Below are 16,848 nucleotides of genomic sequence, written 5' to 3'. Positions count from 1 at the left end.
GCGTACCTTTATCTTCTGCAGTAACCTTTTGTGTGGCACCTTATCGAATGCTTTTTGGAAATCTAAATACACCACATCCATCGGTACACCTCTATCCACCATGCTCGTTATATCCTCAAAGAATTCCAGTAAATTAGTTAAACATGATTTCCCTTTCATGAATCCATGCTGCGTCTGCTTGATTGCACTATTCCTATCTAGATGTCCCGCTATTTCTTCCTTAATGATAGTTTCAAGCATTTTCCCCACTACAGATGTTAAACTAACCGGCCTATAGTTACCTGCCTTTTGCCTGCCCCCTTTTTTAAACAGAGGCGTTACATTAGCTGCTTTCCAATCCGCTGGTACCTCCCCAGAGTCCAGAGAATTTTGGTAGATTATAACGAATGCATCTGCTATAACTTCTGCCATCTCTTTTAATACCCTGGGATGCATTTCATCAGGACCAGGGGACTTGTCTACCTTGAGTCCCATTAGCCTGTCCAGCACTACCCCCCTAGTGATAATGATTGTCTCAAGGTTCTCCCTTCCAACATTCCTGTGGCCTGCAAATTTTGGCATGGTTTTTGTGTCTTCCACTGTGAAGATGGAAGCAAAATAATTTTTAAGGTCTCAGCCATTTCCACATTTCCCATTATTAAATCCCCCTTTTCATCTTCTAAGGAACCAACATTTACTTTAGTCACTCTTTTCCGTTTTATATATCTGTAAAAGCTTTTACTATCTGTTTTTATGTTTTGCGCAAGTTTACCTTCGTAATCTATCTTCCCTTTCTTTATTGCTTTTTTAGTCATTCTTTGCTGTTGCTTAAAATTTTCCCAATCCTCTAGTTTCCCACTAACCTTGGCCACCTTATACGCATTGGTCTTTGATTTGATACTTTCCTTTATTTCCTTGGTTATCCACGGCTGGTTATCCCTTCTCTTGCCGCCCTTCTTTTTCACTGGAATATATTTTTGTTGAGCACTATTAAAGAGCTCCTTAAAGTCCTCCACTGTTCCTCAATTGTGCCACCGTTTAGTCCTTGTTTCCAGTCTACTTTAGCCAACTCTGCCCTCACCCCACTGTAGTCCCCTTTGTTTAAGCATAGTACGCTCGTTTCTGACACAACTTCCTCATCCTCAATCTGTATTACAAATTCAACCATATTGTGATCACTCATTCCGAGAGGATCTTTTACGAGGAGATCGTTTATTTTTCCTGTCTTATTACACAGGACCAGATCTAAGATGGCTTGCTCCCTTGTAGGTTCTGTTACATACTGTTCTAAGAAACAATCCCGTATGCATTCTATGAATTCCTCCTCCAGGCTACCCCGTGCGATTTGATTTGACCAATCGATATGTAGGTTAAAATCCCCCATGACTACTGCCGTTCCTTTTTCACATGCCTCCACTATTCCCTTGATTATTGCCCTCCCCACCATGAAGCTATTATTTGGGGGCCTATAAACTACGCCGACCAGTGACTTTTTTTCCCTTACTATCTCTAATCTCCACCCACAATGATTCAACATTTTGTTCATTGGAACCAATATCATCCCTCACAACTGCCCTGATATCATCTTTTATTAACAGAGCTACCCCACCTCCTTTCCCTTCTTGCCTATCTTTCTGAATCGTTAGATACCCCTGTATGTTTAATTCCCAGTCTTGGCCACCTTGCAACCATGTTTCTGTAATGGCCACCAAATCATACCCATTTGTAATGATTTGTGCCGTCAACTCATTTACTTTATTTCGAATGCTGCGTGCATTTAGGTCGAGTGTTTTCATCCTAGTTTTTAAACCATGATTTTTAGTTTTGACCCCTCCTGCAGCCCTTTTATATTCAGTGGCCCTTTTTGTTTCTTGCCTTTGGTTTCTCTGTCCACCACTTTTACTCATCTCTTTTCTGTCTTTTGTTTTTGTCTCCTTTTTGTTTCCCTCTGTCTCCCTGTATTGGTTCCCATCCCCCTGCCATATTAGTTTAACTCCTCACCAACAGCACTAGCAAACACTCCCCCTAGGACATTGGTTCCGGTCCTGCCCAAGTGCAGACCGTCCAGTTTGTACTGATCCCACCTCCCCCAGAACCTGTTCCAATGCCCCACGAATTTGAATCCCTCCCTGCTGCACCACTGCTCAAGCCACGTATTCATCTGTGCTATCTTGCGATTCCTACTCTGACTAGCACGTGGCACTGGTAGCAATCCCGAGATTACTACTTTTGAGGACCTACTTTTTAATTTAGCTCCTAGCTCCTTAAATTCGTCTCGTAGGACCTCATCCCTTTTTTTACCTATGTCGTTGGTACCAATGTGCACCACGACAACTGGCTGTTCTCCCTCCCTTTTTAGAATGTCCTGCAGCGACTTCCGGATCGTTGGCAGCAGTCACGTCCTTAAACATAACTAGAGGCCATCAATATAAGACAGTCACCAAGAAATCCAATAGGGAATTCAGAAGAAATTTCTTCAAAGAAAGAAAGACTTGCATTTATATAGCGTCTTTCACGACCACCAGACATCTCAAAGCGCTTTACAGCCAATGAAGTACTTTTGAAGTGCAGTCGCTGTTGGAATGTGGGAAAGAGTGGAGAGAATGTGGAACTCGCTACCTCAGGGAGTGATTGAAGCGAATAGTATCGATGCATTTAAAGGGAGGCTAGACAAGCATATGAGGGAGAAGGGAATAGAGGATTATCCTGATAAATTCAGATGAGGAAAGAGAGGAGGAGGTTCGGGTGGAGCATAAACATCGGCATAGACTGGTTGGGCCGAATGGCCTGTTTGTGTGCCGTATATCCTATGTAATTACCATCTTTGCTTCTCCGCAGTTCATTTACATTTGTCAACTAGTGGGAGCTGCATCCTAATGCAATAAATACTGAGAGGGCTATTGTTTGGCAGGCATTCAAAGAGGAATTGGATTGATCTCTGACTCACCGGGAAGTAGAGATGTGTTTCACTTTGCGGTCAGAGGTTGCAAAATCGGTCAGACTGCGACCAAAGTGGTCCTTTCTCGTTGCTGTGTTCGTATGGTTGACAGATGAGGCAAGTGTTGCTGTCATTATGCACCTATTCTATGTCTCCCTGATGTTCAGGTACAAAGATGACCCCTGGTTGTGGGACCTTGAATGGGACACCCAGGAGTTTAAACAGAAGAAGAACACAAGGAAAAAGGAAAAAGTGTCGACCAGCACCAGCACCAGTGGAGCTGCAGGCTGCATCTCGGCAGCGGAGTTTGAGGAAGGTCAGATAACTCTGGAAGTTGCTGTCTGCGTTCATGTGACAGTTCTGGTCCGCTACCTTGACACAATTGTTGAACTCGGCTTTAGGGGCTCTGGATGTGAGCTGTTAATTCCGTGTAGAGTGCAAGTCAATGATGGTATTTGAGGAAGATCAGATAGTAATGGTGGGTGAGATGGGCTCTCATCTGCTTATCCTTCTCCTCTGCTTGGAAAGGCTCAAGCAAAATGAGGCTGCACTGTCGGGTTAATCAAAATTCCAGTGCAACAGTTAAAGTTTCGGAGTGACTCCTGACAACGACCGGAAGCTGCACAAATAAAAAAAAAAATATCTGGCAAATTAAAAAAATAATGTTCACGGCTCGTGTCGCTCTGTGATGATGAAGCCCCATCAACTCTCGGTTAAAACGCTTTTTACCGAAATCGAGAGCCCCAGCCACCCTAGCTGCGGAGTTAAAAGGGAACGTGACATTTTTAGAATTGTAAAAATCTAAATGCTCATTTAAAGAGGCGAGGAAATTATTTTGTTGAAAAAAGACGTGAGGGGGTATACCTGTACAGACTGTTGCCATCACGTTAGACTGAAGTCAGTTGGAGGAATCTGTTGATTTATAGGAATCATGATGATTAATTTTGAACCATTGCTCCCTCCACCTGTTAAATGTAACTGAAACATATTCAACACGACGCGAGTCGGAACAGAAATCGAAATCACTTGTCAGGGCTGTCAACACTATTAGTCGAACTGTCTGATCAGAAACACTGAGGCAGATCACAATCCCCTTTCAAACAAGTACCTGGATAAATTCTACAATTCACACAATTAATAAATTAATCTACAACTGAACAAGATTTTTTTTTATCCACTTCTTAATTCATCATTTTCGGAAGTTCGGCGACAACAAACAACAAAAAAACCACGAGAACTGCACAAGTGCAGCGACTTCCGGATTGTTGGCAGCAGTCACGTCCTTAAACATGTGACATCAGAAATGGAGGCCACTGCCACATTCATTATGTCACTGGAGCAGAGCTTTATGATGTCACATCTGGGGCGGTTCCCTTCTAAATGGCTACACACAAGCCATCTCTAACCACTACTTCAAAGCATAAAGCATTCAGCAAGGGAGGGATTTTCCTCTCCTGTTCCTCCTAAGCTCCAAGTGTTCCATTCCACACAGGTTTCCTCCACCCTGCATCCCCACTGTTGAAATGAAGACTCGTCGCACCATCTCCTGCTCTCGCTCTTTCCCAGAATCGCAAAACAGCAACTCCTCATCCCTCGCGATATTCATGTCCTCCTAAATCTAAAGACTTTCGAAACGCAAGCTAGGAGTCACCCTACTACTATTATCTCATCTTTTCTGCTGCACCATGGGCCTTGGTCTTTCACCTAGGTGACGACATAAATTAGGAATCCAGCCTTTAGTCCCCCGTCCTAATAACTCCTTCTTTGGCTCAGATCCAATCTTTGTCCGATTACATTCCTGTGAAGCTCCTTGGAACGTTTTACTATGTTGAAGATACAGTATAAATGCAAGTTGAATCATGGAACGATTTACATGAATTTACCGGCCCATTAACTGTATTCTGTATATGTCTTTAACTAGTGCCGAGGAGGATTTGTTCATCCATAGGCTCGGCATCTTCCTGTTTGTTACTGTGCACTTGTGGATGTAGTAGAAAAGAGTATACTGTGGGATGGAATTTGATCTGTTGGTGGGTTGGAACATTAAACCACGTAACACACGGGAATAGGTAACAAAGTGGTAGCATTCTTGCCTCTGGGTCAGAAGGCCATGGGTTCAAGCCCCGCTTGAGCATACTGTCGGAGCTGTCGTCTTTCAGCTAAGACAATAAACAAAAGCGAAGGGGCAGACGTAAAAGATCCCATGGCACTAACTGAAGAAGAGCAGGGCATTTTTCCCAGTGTCTTTGCCAATGTTTATCCCTCAACCAAAATCACTAAAACAGATTGTCTGATCATTATCTCATTGCTGTCACATTTCCCTTCACTCCAACAGTGAATACACTTCAAAAGTACCTCATTGGCTAAGTTGTGGAAGATGCTATATGAATGCATGTTTGTTCTTTCTTGCTGTTTGTTCATGGAACATACTGCGTCCCTCCCACCTTGCTACCTACTACTGTTTGTTTTCCGTTTACGTCTGAGGTTTCTTCTGATACTGTGCTTCTATTCTTACAGATCCAGGGCCTCCCTCAGAAGAAGAGGAACTGAAGGTTCCCAAGAGTAGAGCCCTCCTGGAAAATCTGCAACAGACCGTCAGCCTTCTTCCAAAGAGGAGACAGCACCTACCAGGCCATCCAGGGTCAGTGGGCCACATTCAAAAATAACTTTGTCTTCAATGGCTCAATGTGGTTGTAAGGCATGAAGACCAGGGAGATGACAAGGATCAATCCCCAGTTTGCATTGAGTTAGCTGATCTCAGACATTGAGGTTGTAGAGATGCTCTAATTGGTGTCCATGTCCCTGGGTTAAGGAGGGGAAGAACCAGCTAGGGTTCTGACTATTAACTGAGCTTGCTGGAAAGTGCATGTGTGTGGAAATTGGCTGGAGACAAGGTCTCACTTGGCTTTGATGTCTACTGACACTCATTTGTTTAGGCTCACACATGAAGAATGACCACTTTGGCAAGGCAACAGACAGTTTTTTAAATGTTTTATTCGTTCCTGGAATGTTAATGTTGCTGGCAAGGCCAGCATTTATTGCCTTTGAGAAGGTGGTGGTGAGCCGCTGCAGTCTTTGTGGTGAAGGAACTCCCACAGTGCTGTTAGGGAGGGAGTTCCAGGATTTTGACCTAGAGACGATGAAGGAACGGTGATATATTTCCAAGTCAGGATGGTGTGTAACTTGGAGGGAACTTGCAGGTGATGGTGCTCTCATGCGCCTGCTGACCTTGCCCTTCTAGGTGGTAGAGGTCACGGGTTTGGGAAGTGCTGCCGTTATTAGCAATGTTCCCCTTAATTTATATTTGGGTGTACGGGCCCTTTAAGGAGCTGCGAGGCCCATTCAAATTTCTGCGCTTGCGCAGTTTTTCCGATCGTGAAGCTGGCAAGTGGCCTGCGCAGGACCTCCAGAGTGCTGTGCGGCTGTGCAACTTAACGGGAACATATAAAGCCCACTGGTACCCATAAAATGAGCAGCCATTGAAAATTGTGTTGAAGACTGATTTTGGTCAGTTTCAGGCTGAGGAGTCATCGTCATCATCATCATAGCCAGTCCTTTGAAATCTATGAAGACTTGCTTCCACTCTAAAAGTGAGTTCTTAGGTGACTGAACTGTCCAATACGGGAATTACAGTCTCTGTCACAGGTGGGACAGACAGTTGTTGAGGGAAAGGGTGGGTGGGACTGGTTTGCCCCGCGCTCCTTCCGCTGCCTGCGCTTGTATTCTGCATGATCTCGGCGACGAGACTCGAGGTGCTCAGCGCCTCAGTTTCAGGCTGAGGAGTGTCGTTCGCTAAGCTACGGCTGTTAAATCCAGACATGAGACGGTACAGGAAACGGCTGATCGAGACTTGTAAACCGTTGAATCCATTTCCTTTCCGTGCTCTTGCAGGTGGTATCGAAAGCTATGCTTGAAGTGGAATGATGCGCAATGGTTGCCAGGACCCACTCTTATTAGTCTCCAGATGAGGGTCACTCCGAAACTGATGCGTTTAACCTGGGATGGATTCCCGCTGCACTATTCAGAGGGCCATGGGTGGGGCTATCTGGTCCCGGGAAGAAAGGACAACCTACCAACTAACCCCAATGACACAGATGCATCTTCCTGTCCTTACAAGTAAGTAAAGACTTTTTTTTTATCCATACAAGTATTAAGGAGACTCCTCCCTGAGTTTATTGGACACTTAGATGACTGTTATTCCCTGATTACATGGGGATGGGGGGCGGTTGGGATTGTGGGGGGGGGGTGGGGTTGGGGTTGTGGGGGTGGGGGTGGGGTGGGGGTGTGTGTTGGGGGTGGGGTGGGGGGGTGTAGGGAGTGGGGTGGGGGGGGTGTTGGGAGTGGGGTGGGGGGGGGTGTTGGGGGTGGGGTGGGGGGGGTGTTGGGGGTGGGGTGGGGGGGTGTTGGGGGTGGGGTGGCCGTGTGTGTTGGGGTAAGGTTGGGGGGGTGGGGGCTGTGTTGGGGATGGGGTGGGGGTGGCGGGAGGGGGAGGGGGGTTTTGGGGGTGGGGTGGGGGGGTGTTGGGGGTGGGGTGGGGGGGGTGTTGGGGGTGGGGTGGGGGGAGTGTTGGGGGTGGGGTGGGGGGAGTGTGTTTGGGGTGGGATGGGGGAATGTGTTGGGGGTGGGGTGGGGGGAGTGTGTTGGGGGTGGTGTTGGGGGTAGGGTGGGGGGGGGTCAGTTGGGGGTGTGTGTTGGGGGTGGGGTGGGGGGTGTGTGTTGGGGGTGGGGTGGGGGGTGTGTGTTGGGGGTGGAGTGGGGGGTGTGTGTTGGGGGTGGGGTGGGGGGTGTGTGTTGGGGGTGGGGTGGGGGTTGTGTGTTGGGGGTGGGGTGGGGGTTGTGTGTTGGGGGTGGGGTGGGGGGTGGGGTGGGGGGTGTGTGTTGGGGGTGTGTGTTGGGGGTGGGGTGGGGGGTGTGTGTTGGGGGTGGGGTGGGGGGTGTGTGTTGGGGGTGGGGTGGGGGGTGTGTGTTGGGGGTGGGGTGGGGGGTGTGTGTTGGGGGTGGGGTGGGGGTGGTGTGTTGGGGGTGGGGTGGGGGGAGTGTGTTGGGGGTGTGTGTTGGGGGTGGTGTTGGGGGTGGGGTGGGGTGTGTGTGTTGGGGGTGGGGTGGGGTGTGTGTGTTGGGGGTGGGGTGGGGGGAGTGTGTTGGGGGTGTGTGTTGGGGGTGGTGTTGGGGGTAGGGTGGGGGGGGGGTCAGGTGGGGGTGTTTGTTGGGGGTGGGGTGGGGGGTGTGTGTTGGGGGTAGGGTGGGGGGGGGTGGGGTGGGGGGTGTGTGTTGGGGGTGGGGTGGGGGGTGTGTGTTGGGGGTGGGGTGCGGGGGTGTTGGGGGTGGGGTGGGTGGGTGGGTGGGCGTTGGCATGCGCATGCATTTCCCGGGCTGCCCTGATGGCCTATCAGCATCAACTAGTGTGATCCTGAGCCATACAGACCAAAACAATTTTTTTGTTTTCCTTCATGGGATGTGGGTGCTGCTGCCAAAGTCAGCATTTATTGCCCATCCCTAATTGCCCTCGAGAAAGTAGTGGTGAGCCACCTTCTTGAACCGCTGCAGTCTGTGAGGTGAAGGAACTCCCATAGTGTTGTTAGGAATGGAGTTCCAGGATTTTGACCCTTGAAGGAGCGATCTATGCTGAGCTAGCCGATGTAGACCAGGGAGGGCAAAATTATCCAGAGCTCTTGCTGCTGATGAATATGTGCAGGCCAAAATGGCAATTTTTCTTCTTATTTCTTCACAAAAATGTCGTTATTTATCATAAAACGACAGGCTGGGGAATTTCTAGCCCTAAATAGTGATTTTACATAAGAAGGGAACTCAGAAAATTGCAAACAATTGGTCCTATATGCAGGCTATAAAGCCCATTAAACTGCCTTTTAAAATAGTCATGCCTTTGTTACCTCTAGACTTCCAACACACTCCTGATCCACCTCCCATCTTCCACCCTCCATAAACTTAAGCTCATCCAAAATTCTGCTGCCCGTATCCTAACTCGCACCCAGTCCCATTCACCCATCACCCGTGCACTCGCTGACCTACATTGGCTCCCGGTTGAGCAATGCCTCAATTTAAAAATTCTCATCCTTGTTTTCAAATCCCTCCAAGGCCTCGACCCTCCCTATCTCTGTAATCTCCTCCTGTACGACAACCCTCCGAATCTGCACTCCTCCAATTCTGACCTCTTGCACATCCCTGATTTTAATCACTCAACCATTGGTGGCCGTGCCTTCAGTTGCCGATGTCCTAAGCTCTGACCCTCCCTAATTCTCTCCGCCTCTCTACCTCCACCTCTTTGACCAAGCTTTTGGTTATCTGCCCTAATATGTGGCTTGATGTAAAATGTTGTTAACGCTCCTGTGAAGCGTTTTGGGACTTTTTATTATGTTAAAGGTGCTATAAAAATGCAAGTTTTTGCTGTTGTACCTGTGTGAGAACACCACCGCAGGTCGGGGTTATAAACAGAGCTGGAGCGCCGGGCCCTTAAACATCGTGGCGGAGGTGCGGCGAATAAGGGTATGGGACCCAGAAGAGCCGAGGGCCCAGGGGCAGCACGGAGCCAGCCCACACTGCGATATGTGTGCGCACTAGGTCCGTGCAACAGAGCAGGTCTCCAGTCGTCCTGATTTACCCTTGCCACTGGATAAAGGCCGAGCTCTGTCAAACCCATGGGGTGGCTGATGTGCAACGGTCACCTCACGTTAAAAAAATCCACGCACAGGCAACTCCCACCCCCTCAATTGGAGTTCAGGACTTGAACATCGGGTCCTTCATTGAAACATCTGTGAACTCTCGTGGAAGCATGTCATCCTCGTTCGAGGGACCGCCTATGATGATGATGATGGATGAGCTAGCATATCCGTACGTAACTTTTACCTCTTGTTGTAAATCCTCTGACACCATTTTGGGCAGTCCTTGTGCAAGATCTGAACATTAATCTTGTCTTTTCACTTGCAATCTCGACAGACCTGCTGTGCATTTCCAGCATTTCCCATTTCATTTCAGGTGTCCAGCAGTGGGGTTTTTCTTCTATCTCAGTTTTTGCTTTTTTTTTTGTCAGAACCATTGAGATGTTGCACAGAGAACATTGCAAAAAGAAAGGGCACGAACAAACTGAGCCACTGAAGACGTCATTCAGCGATGAGTTCATGCTGACAGAGAATAGTATGTGGGAAATGGTGAGAGCGGAAAGAAAATCAATGATGGTTGCGATCTATAATTTAATCTTCCTTTCTGTGACGTACGATATGAACATTCGAAAATGCCGGACAGGTTGAAGACCATCTGGCCTGTCCCTGACTCTTGTGATGCCTGATTCACCAGGCCAAGAGACTCCCTACCCCCCTAGGTGCCATTCTTTAGGTAGGGGATTAAGGGATAGTATATAAGTATTAGGCAGTCCCTTGTATTGAGGATGACCCACTTCCACACCAGAAAGGGATGAGTTCACAGGTGTTTCAATGAGGGACCTGACATTCTAGGTCCCGAACTATATGTTGAAGGGTGGAAGATGCCTGTGCGTGGATTCTTTTAATGTGGGGTGGCCGTTGCACACTAGCCAGCACATGTAAGGGATAGTGAGCACAGGCAGGTACATGGAGTTGAGGTATCGATCAGCCATGATAAAATCTAATGGCGAAGCAGGTTCGAGGGGCTGAATGGCCTACTCCTGTTCCTATGGAGTCTCCTGGGAAAGGCAAAAACCCAGGTCAAAGGCTAACTACGGAAAGTCATGATAAACTGTTCCATATTTTACACACAAAGCAAAAACTGTAAATGTCAAGTTTAAAAAGGCCAAGTTCAGTCGTCATTCCAAGCTGTTAGCTGATCTCCGTTGGGGCAACAGTAAGTACTTCATAATTAGCCTCAGTGCCCTTGGGCTAAGGATAGAACAAATTCACTTGGGGGTTCCACTCCTGATCATTACCTAGTGATCCTGTTAGTAAGTGCATGTGTGGGGTTTGGGTGAGTGCAGGATCGATGACAACAACAACAACGTGCATTTATATAGTGCCTTTCATCCCAAGGCACTTCACAGGAGCGTTGGCAAACAAAATTTAACACTGAGCCACATGAGATATTAGGACAGATGACCAAAGGCTTGGTCATAGCAGTAGGCTTTAAGGAGCGTCTTAAAGGAGGAAGGAGGGTTAGAGAGGCGGAGAAGTTTAGGGAGGGATTTCCAGAGTTTAGGGTCCAGGCAGCTGAAGATACGGGCACCAATGATGGGGCGATTAAAATCGGGGATGTCCAAGAGTGCAGAATTGGAGGAGCGCAAAGATCTCTGGGGGGTTGTGGGGCTGGAGGAGATTGGAGGGATAGGGTCGAGGCCATTGAAAATAAGGATGAGAATTTTAAAAGTGAGGCGTTGCCGGACCAGGAGCCAATGTAGGTCAGCGAGCACAGAGGTGATGGGTGAACGGGACCTGGCTACGATTGCCCCCATGGTCAAAAAGCCTGCCGACATTCACCGTCTAGGCTTTCGCCTGAAGAATGGTACCAAAGGGGGAGCGGGCAGGGAAGTGGAGTTGAGGCCAAGATCAGATCTTATTGAATGGCGGAGCAGGCAAAAGGGGCCAAATTTATTGTGTTCTTATGTAGAACAGCGCTGGTAGAACTGTATTCCAGTAGGAGTGAGTGCTTCCAGGGGAGGAAGGGATAAAGTCAAACAACTTGGCATTGTGGTAGGATGTAAGAGGCAAAATCCCTGGGATTTTCTGTGACGAGTCTATCTGTCGCCACCAGGTGGAGCAGCTGAGCCATTTTGAGAACGACCATGAAGCTGATGTCTCAGGGCCCGGTAAGGGCAGCAGAGAGATGAATTCTGAGCAGGTGAAGCATTGAGTCTGTTTAGAAATGTCAAGGTATTTCCCTCTGTTTCTGTCCTCATTCTGAGAGGTGCTTCGAAAGGGTGAGCAAGTCATCAATCTGGCACCATCTCACCCGGTGATTTGAGACAAAAGGGCCCCAGCTACCCTCCCGGGTGGATGTACAAGAATCTTTCTCCTTCTTAAATTGTGTTGTGCTTCCAGTCCGCTTACATCATGCAGGCCTCGTTGTGACCTGGTGTTCGTCCATCTGTTCGCCTATCATGACTGCCTCATTTTGATTTATAATTGGTTTAAAATATTGTAACGGTGCTTACATTAAGATATCATGATATCCCCAACAGATTCGTAACATCTCTTGTCTTCCTTCCCCCCCCTCCCCGCCAAAAAAAAAACACTCCCTGTGGTTTAAAAAGTCACGTCGTGCTTGAGCTATTGCCCTGCATTGTAAGTTGCCATGGTTACTGATTTATTCCACTAGATAAGTTGACTTAATTTCCAGTGATGCAGAATGTCATTACTCTGTGTGTTTTCTTTAGGATCAAAATGGGGAGGCACAGCCAAAATCATTTCTTGAGGATAGCTGCCATTCATATCACCATGGCAATGGTCCGTACAGTGAAGTCAACGTGCCTGGATGCTGGTTTTTCAAACTTCCACACAAGGTTTGTTATTTTCCCTTCCCGGGTTGATTGTTTCCTGTGCTTATTGACTCCTACGCTGCTTGGCTACGGGCTGAACCGACGGCGCCAACCTTGCTTTGTCCCAAATTTCTTCCCTTGTCTTCTGAGGGTGATGACTCTTGCTGGCTTCTGATTCCACACATACAGACACCTCATACCTCGAGCAACGGCCCATTCGTCCTTTCTGTCTATGAGTATCAACAGGCAATGCAACCATGAAGGACATCAACAACAGCTTACTGCATTTACATAGTGCCGTTAACGTAGGAAAATATCCCGAGGCGCTTCACAGAGCCCTAATCAAACACCATCATCCATCATAGGCAGTCCCTTGAAGCAAGGATGACTTGCTTCCACGCCAAAAAGGGATCAGTTCACAGGTGTTTCAATGAAGGACCTAATATTCCAGGTCCCGAACTACATCTTGAAAGGTGGAAGATGCCTGTGCTTGGATTTTTTTATTAACATGTGGTGGCCATTGCACACCAGCCACCACGGGCTTGACAGAGCTAGGTCTTGGTCCAGTGGCAAGGATTACCCAAGACTAACTGGAGACCTGCTCTGCTGCACGTACTGAGCGCGCCCAATATCGCAGTGTGGGCTGGCCCGTGCTGCCCCTGGACCCTCACCTTATCTGGGCCCCAGATTCACGCCTCTCCTGGGCCCCGGTCACTTTAGGGACTCTTGCCACTCCTTCGCCTCTCCTGCTGTGCCTGCCCGCACTGCAATCAGCGACCTGCCGTTGCCCTCCTGCAGCAGCACGTGCTGCTCCCTGCAGTGGTATGCCGCTGCACGCTGCTCCCTCCAATGGCCCCGGCCTGCTGATGATCTAGGACAATGGAGGTTGTGCCAACACAGGAGATATTATCAAAAGCTTGGTCAAAGAGGTGGGTTTTGAGGAGGAGAGGCAGATGGAGAGGAAGAGGGGTTTTGGGAGGGAATTCCAGAGCAGGAGGTCTCGGTGACTGAAGGCACAGCCAGCAATAATGGAGCAAAGGGAGGCAGGGGATGCACAAGATGCCAGAGTCAAAGGAAGAGAGTGTTCAGGGGCGGGGTTGTAACGCTGGATAGGGTGAGGCCAGGCCACGAGCGATTAAAACACGAGGCAATGTGGAGAGGGGCTGTGATTATTGTTCCACCTGCAGAGTCTAAAGGGGCAGTGGTGGGTGAAGTGACCAAGATGAGAAGGGAGTTGCTGAGGTTAGCCCTCAGTAACTCACTGGGTGGGAAGGTTGGACAAGAGAGGAGGAGTTTGTGGGACATTAATGTGTGCAAATCGGCTGCTGCATTTACTGAGACAACAACAGTGAGGGCACGATCGAATTAACTTTATATGCAGTACCGCGGGGACATTGGAGAGATATTATAAGTTGCTATATAAATGCAAGTTCTTTCTGCTAGCAGGGGCACTGGATGGGGATCATGTTGGATAATTTTTCCCTCCCTAATTCATGAACAACTATAGCACCACAACTGATGGCTCACCTGACCTCGGCTAACTTAGCACATAGCGGGGATTGAATCTGCGGCTTTTGTATGAATGGTTTACTACCACACTGTTTGGCAGCGGCTATTCTGAGCTCAATGCTGCCCCTCGGGGAAATGCTGACAAAGCTGCCCGCCCAGACTGGCACAATGGTTTTCCATGACCTCTGGGACTAAAACCTGTGACCTATGAACTTTAGAGAGAAAGAATTGCATTTATAGAGCGCCTTTCACGACCACAGGACGTCCTAAAGCAAATTACAGCCAATTATGTACTTTTTGAAGTGTAATCACTGTTGTAATGTGGGAAACGCGGCAGCCAATTTGCGCACAGCAAGCTCCCACAAACAGCAATGTGATAATGACCCGATAATCTGTTTCTGTTATGTTGACCGAGGGATAAATATTGGCCAGGACACCGGGGACAACTCCTCTGCTCTTTTTCGAGAGTGCCATGGGATCCTTTTTGTCCACCTGAGAGAGCAGACCTCGGTTTAATGTCTGATCCGAAAGACGGCACCTTCAACCGTGCAGCGCTCCCTCAGTACTGCACTGGAGTGTCAGTCTAGATTTTTGCACTCAAGTCTCTGGAGTGGGACTCGAACCCACACCCTTCTGACTCGAGGTGAGAGAACTACCCACTGAGCCAAGGCTGACACACTTGTACTTTAGTTAACCTTTTAAAACGTTCTCAGTATTGAGATAGAAATCGGTGAAGTGATGGCGAAACTGAATGTTTGTTTTCGTCCTTTTATTTACCTCAGGACGGGAACCAGAACAATGTCGGGAGCCCCTTCGCAAAGGATTTCCTCTCGAAGATGGAAGATGGTACGTTGCAGGCGAGCACCAATGCAACAAATGCCGCCAGAGCGTTGGAAATCAACAAGATGATCTCCTTCTGGAGGAACGCCCAGAAAAGAATCAGGTGATGGGTGATCCCCTATCCCGTTTTCACCCACGGTTACTCATTGCCCACATAGTCTCTTCCCAGTGCGTGCGTGTGTGCCAATTGAAGTCCCTTACCCCAGCGTAAATGCATCCCCAGTCCGCCATAGATGGGGCATTGTGTGTGGGTCACGGATTGTTAACAGGTTTATTGGGTATGAAGTGAATAGTGCGTGTCGAGACTTCTGGATTTCATCCACTCCAATGATGTCCCTTGTAACACACGCACCGAGCTTTCCGAGAAATTGGGTATGGGTGTAAAAGGGGTTGGAAGAACGTAATCTGTCTTCCCTGAGTTCCCTCTCCCCACCCCCCCCCACTCCCGCTTCCCCTCCTTCTCTTTCTCCCCCCCCCACCACACTCTCTCTCTCTCTCTCTCTCTCTCTCTCTCTCTCTCTCTCTCTCTCTCTCTCTCTCTCTCTCTCTCTCCCCACCCCCTCCCTCTCTCTTTCCCCCCCCGCCTCTCCCTCTCTTTCCCCCCCCGCCACCCTGGTCTCTTTCCCCCCCCGCCACCCTGGTCTCTTTCCCTCCCGCCACCCCTGGTCTCTTTCCCTCCCCGTCCCTCTCCCCCTGTCTCACTCCCTGCCGCTCGCAGACCCTCTATCTGAGGAACAGTGTGGTCTGTCCATTGCGGGACCCCGCTTCTTGTTCCAGTTTCGGGTGGGAGGCATCAGGGTCGGAATCGAGAGAACGCAGGCACAGAAGGACAGAAAAAGGGCAGTACAAATAGATACTCTGGGACAAAAACCACAGTGCTGCACAGGGAACATTTAATTTCTGTGTAATTGCTGAGAAAATGACAAAATGTCAAAGGGCTCAATGAATTGCCCTCCCTCGCCTAGTATTATGTACTTTCGGGATCTGTGTGAACTTGCTTGCTATGCAGCCCCAGACATGGTGTTCTTACTGAAGCATGAATTATACCATATGTTGAGCTTCTGGGAGCTGAGATAGCGGGGATGTTAACATCAATGTTGTCAGTCCCAGTAAACATGTTAACAGCAGGAGACTGTTAAACTATGTAATGAAATAACGACAATTTGATTCCTTCTACAGTTCTCAGATGGTTCTGATGCTGAAAAGAAGTGAGCTACCTCGAACAGTCACCAGGTGTGTATAACAACTACAACGACTTGTAAAACTTCCCAAGGCGCTTCACAGTTGCGCTATCAAACAAAATTTGACACCGGACCAAATAAGGAGAATTAGGCAGGTGATCAAAGAGGTAGGTTTTAAGGAGCGTCTTAAAGGAGGAAAGAGGTAGCGAGGTGGAGTGATTTAGGGAGGGAATTCCAGAGCTTGGGGCCTTGGCAGCTGAAGGCACAACCGCCAATGATGGAGCGATTAAATTTGGATGAGTGCTGATATCTTGGAGGGTTGTGGGGCTGGAGGAGGAGATTAGAGATAGGAAGGGTCAAGGTCATGGAGGATTTGAAAAGAAGGATGAAAATTATATCACCAGTCCTTGGGCTTTTTATCTTGTCGATTTGCTTCCCTCCTCTCCTGAAGACATTGACTCCTTGCTGGGGTCTGGTTACTCAAGCCATCATAGGCAGTCCCTCAAAATCGAGGAAGACTTGTTTCCACTCTATAAAAGTGAGTTCTCCAGTCCAGTGCGGGAATTACAGTCACAGGTGGGGCAGACAGTGGTTGAAGGAAAGTGTGGGTGGGGAGTCTGGTTTGCTGCACGCTCCTTCCGCTGCCTGCGCTTGTTTTCTGCATGCTCTTGGCGACGAGACTCGAGGTGCTCAACGCCCTCCCTGATGTTCTTCCTCCACTTAGGGCGGTCTTGGAGCCAGGGATTCCCAGGTGCCAGTGGGGATGTTGCACTTTATCAAGCAGGCTTTGAGGGTGTTCGTGAAACATTTCCTCTGCCCACCTGGGGCTCGCTTGGCGTGAAGGAGTTCCAAGTAGAGCACTTGTGGCACGCCCAAAGAAGTTGGTCGAGTGTGGTCAGTGCTTCAATACTGGGAATGTTGGCCTGAGCAAGAACACTGTCATC

The 16,848-nt window shown here is 48.6% G+C and overlaps 1 protein-coding gene across 1 annotated transcript in view; it reads left to right on the top strand.

The window, feature by feature from the left end:
* Positions 1 to 16,848, top strand: part of polg (polymerase (DNA directed), gamma) — a 55,031-nt gene that overhangs the window by 17,596 nt on the left and 20,587 nt on the right. Inside the window, exons 8-15 of the mRNA XM_070858461.1 lie at positions 3,085 to 3,233; positions 5,435 to 5,558; positions 6,809 to 7,033; positions 9,966 to 10,083; positions 11,651 to 11,737; positions 12,273 to 12,398; positions 14,666 to 14,826; positions 15,903 to 15,956. Coding sequence (XP_070714562.1) covers positions 3,085 to 3,233; positions 5,435 to 5,558; positions 6,809 to 7,033; positions 9,966 to 10,083; positions 11,651 to 11,737; positions 12,273 to 12,398; positions 14,666 to 14,826; positions 15,903 to 15,956 — 1,044 coding nt within the window. The remainder of the gene's footprint in view (positions 1 to 3,084; positions 3,234 to 5,434; positions 5,559 to 6,808; positions 7,034 to 9,965; positions 10,084 to 11,650; positions 11,738 to 12,272; positions 12,399 to 14,665; positions 14,827 to 15,902; positions 15,957 to 16,848) is intronic.

Source organism: Pristiophorus japonicus, chromosome 17, assembly GCF_044704955.1.
Source record: "Pristiophorus japonicus isolate sPriJap1 chromosome 17, sPriJap1.hap1, whole genome shotgun sequence".
Taxonomy (NCBI): Eukaryota; Metazoa; Chordata; class Chondrichthyes; family Pristiophoridae; genus Pristiophorus; species Pristiophorus japonicus.
Note: the sequence above shows the minus strand (reverse complement) of the source record. Positions and strands in the feature narration are given on the sequence as shown.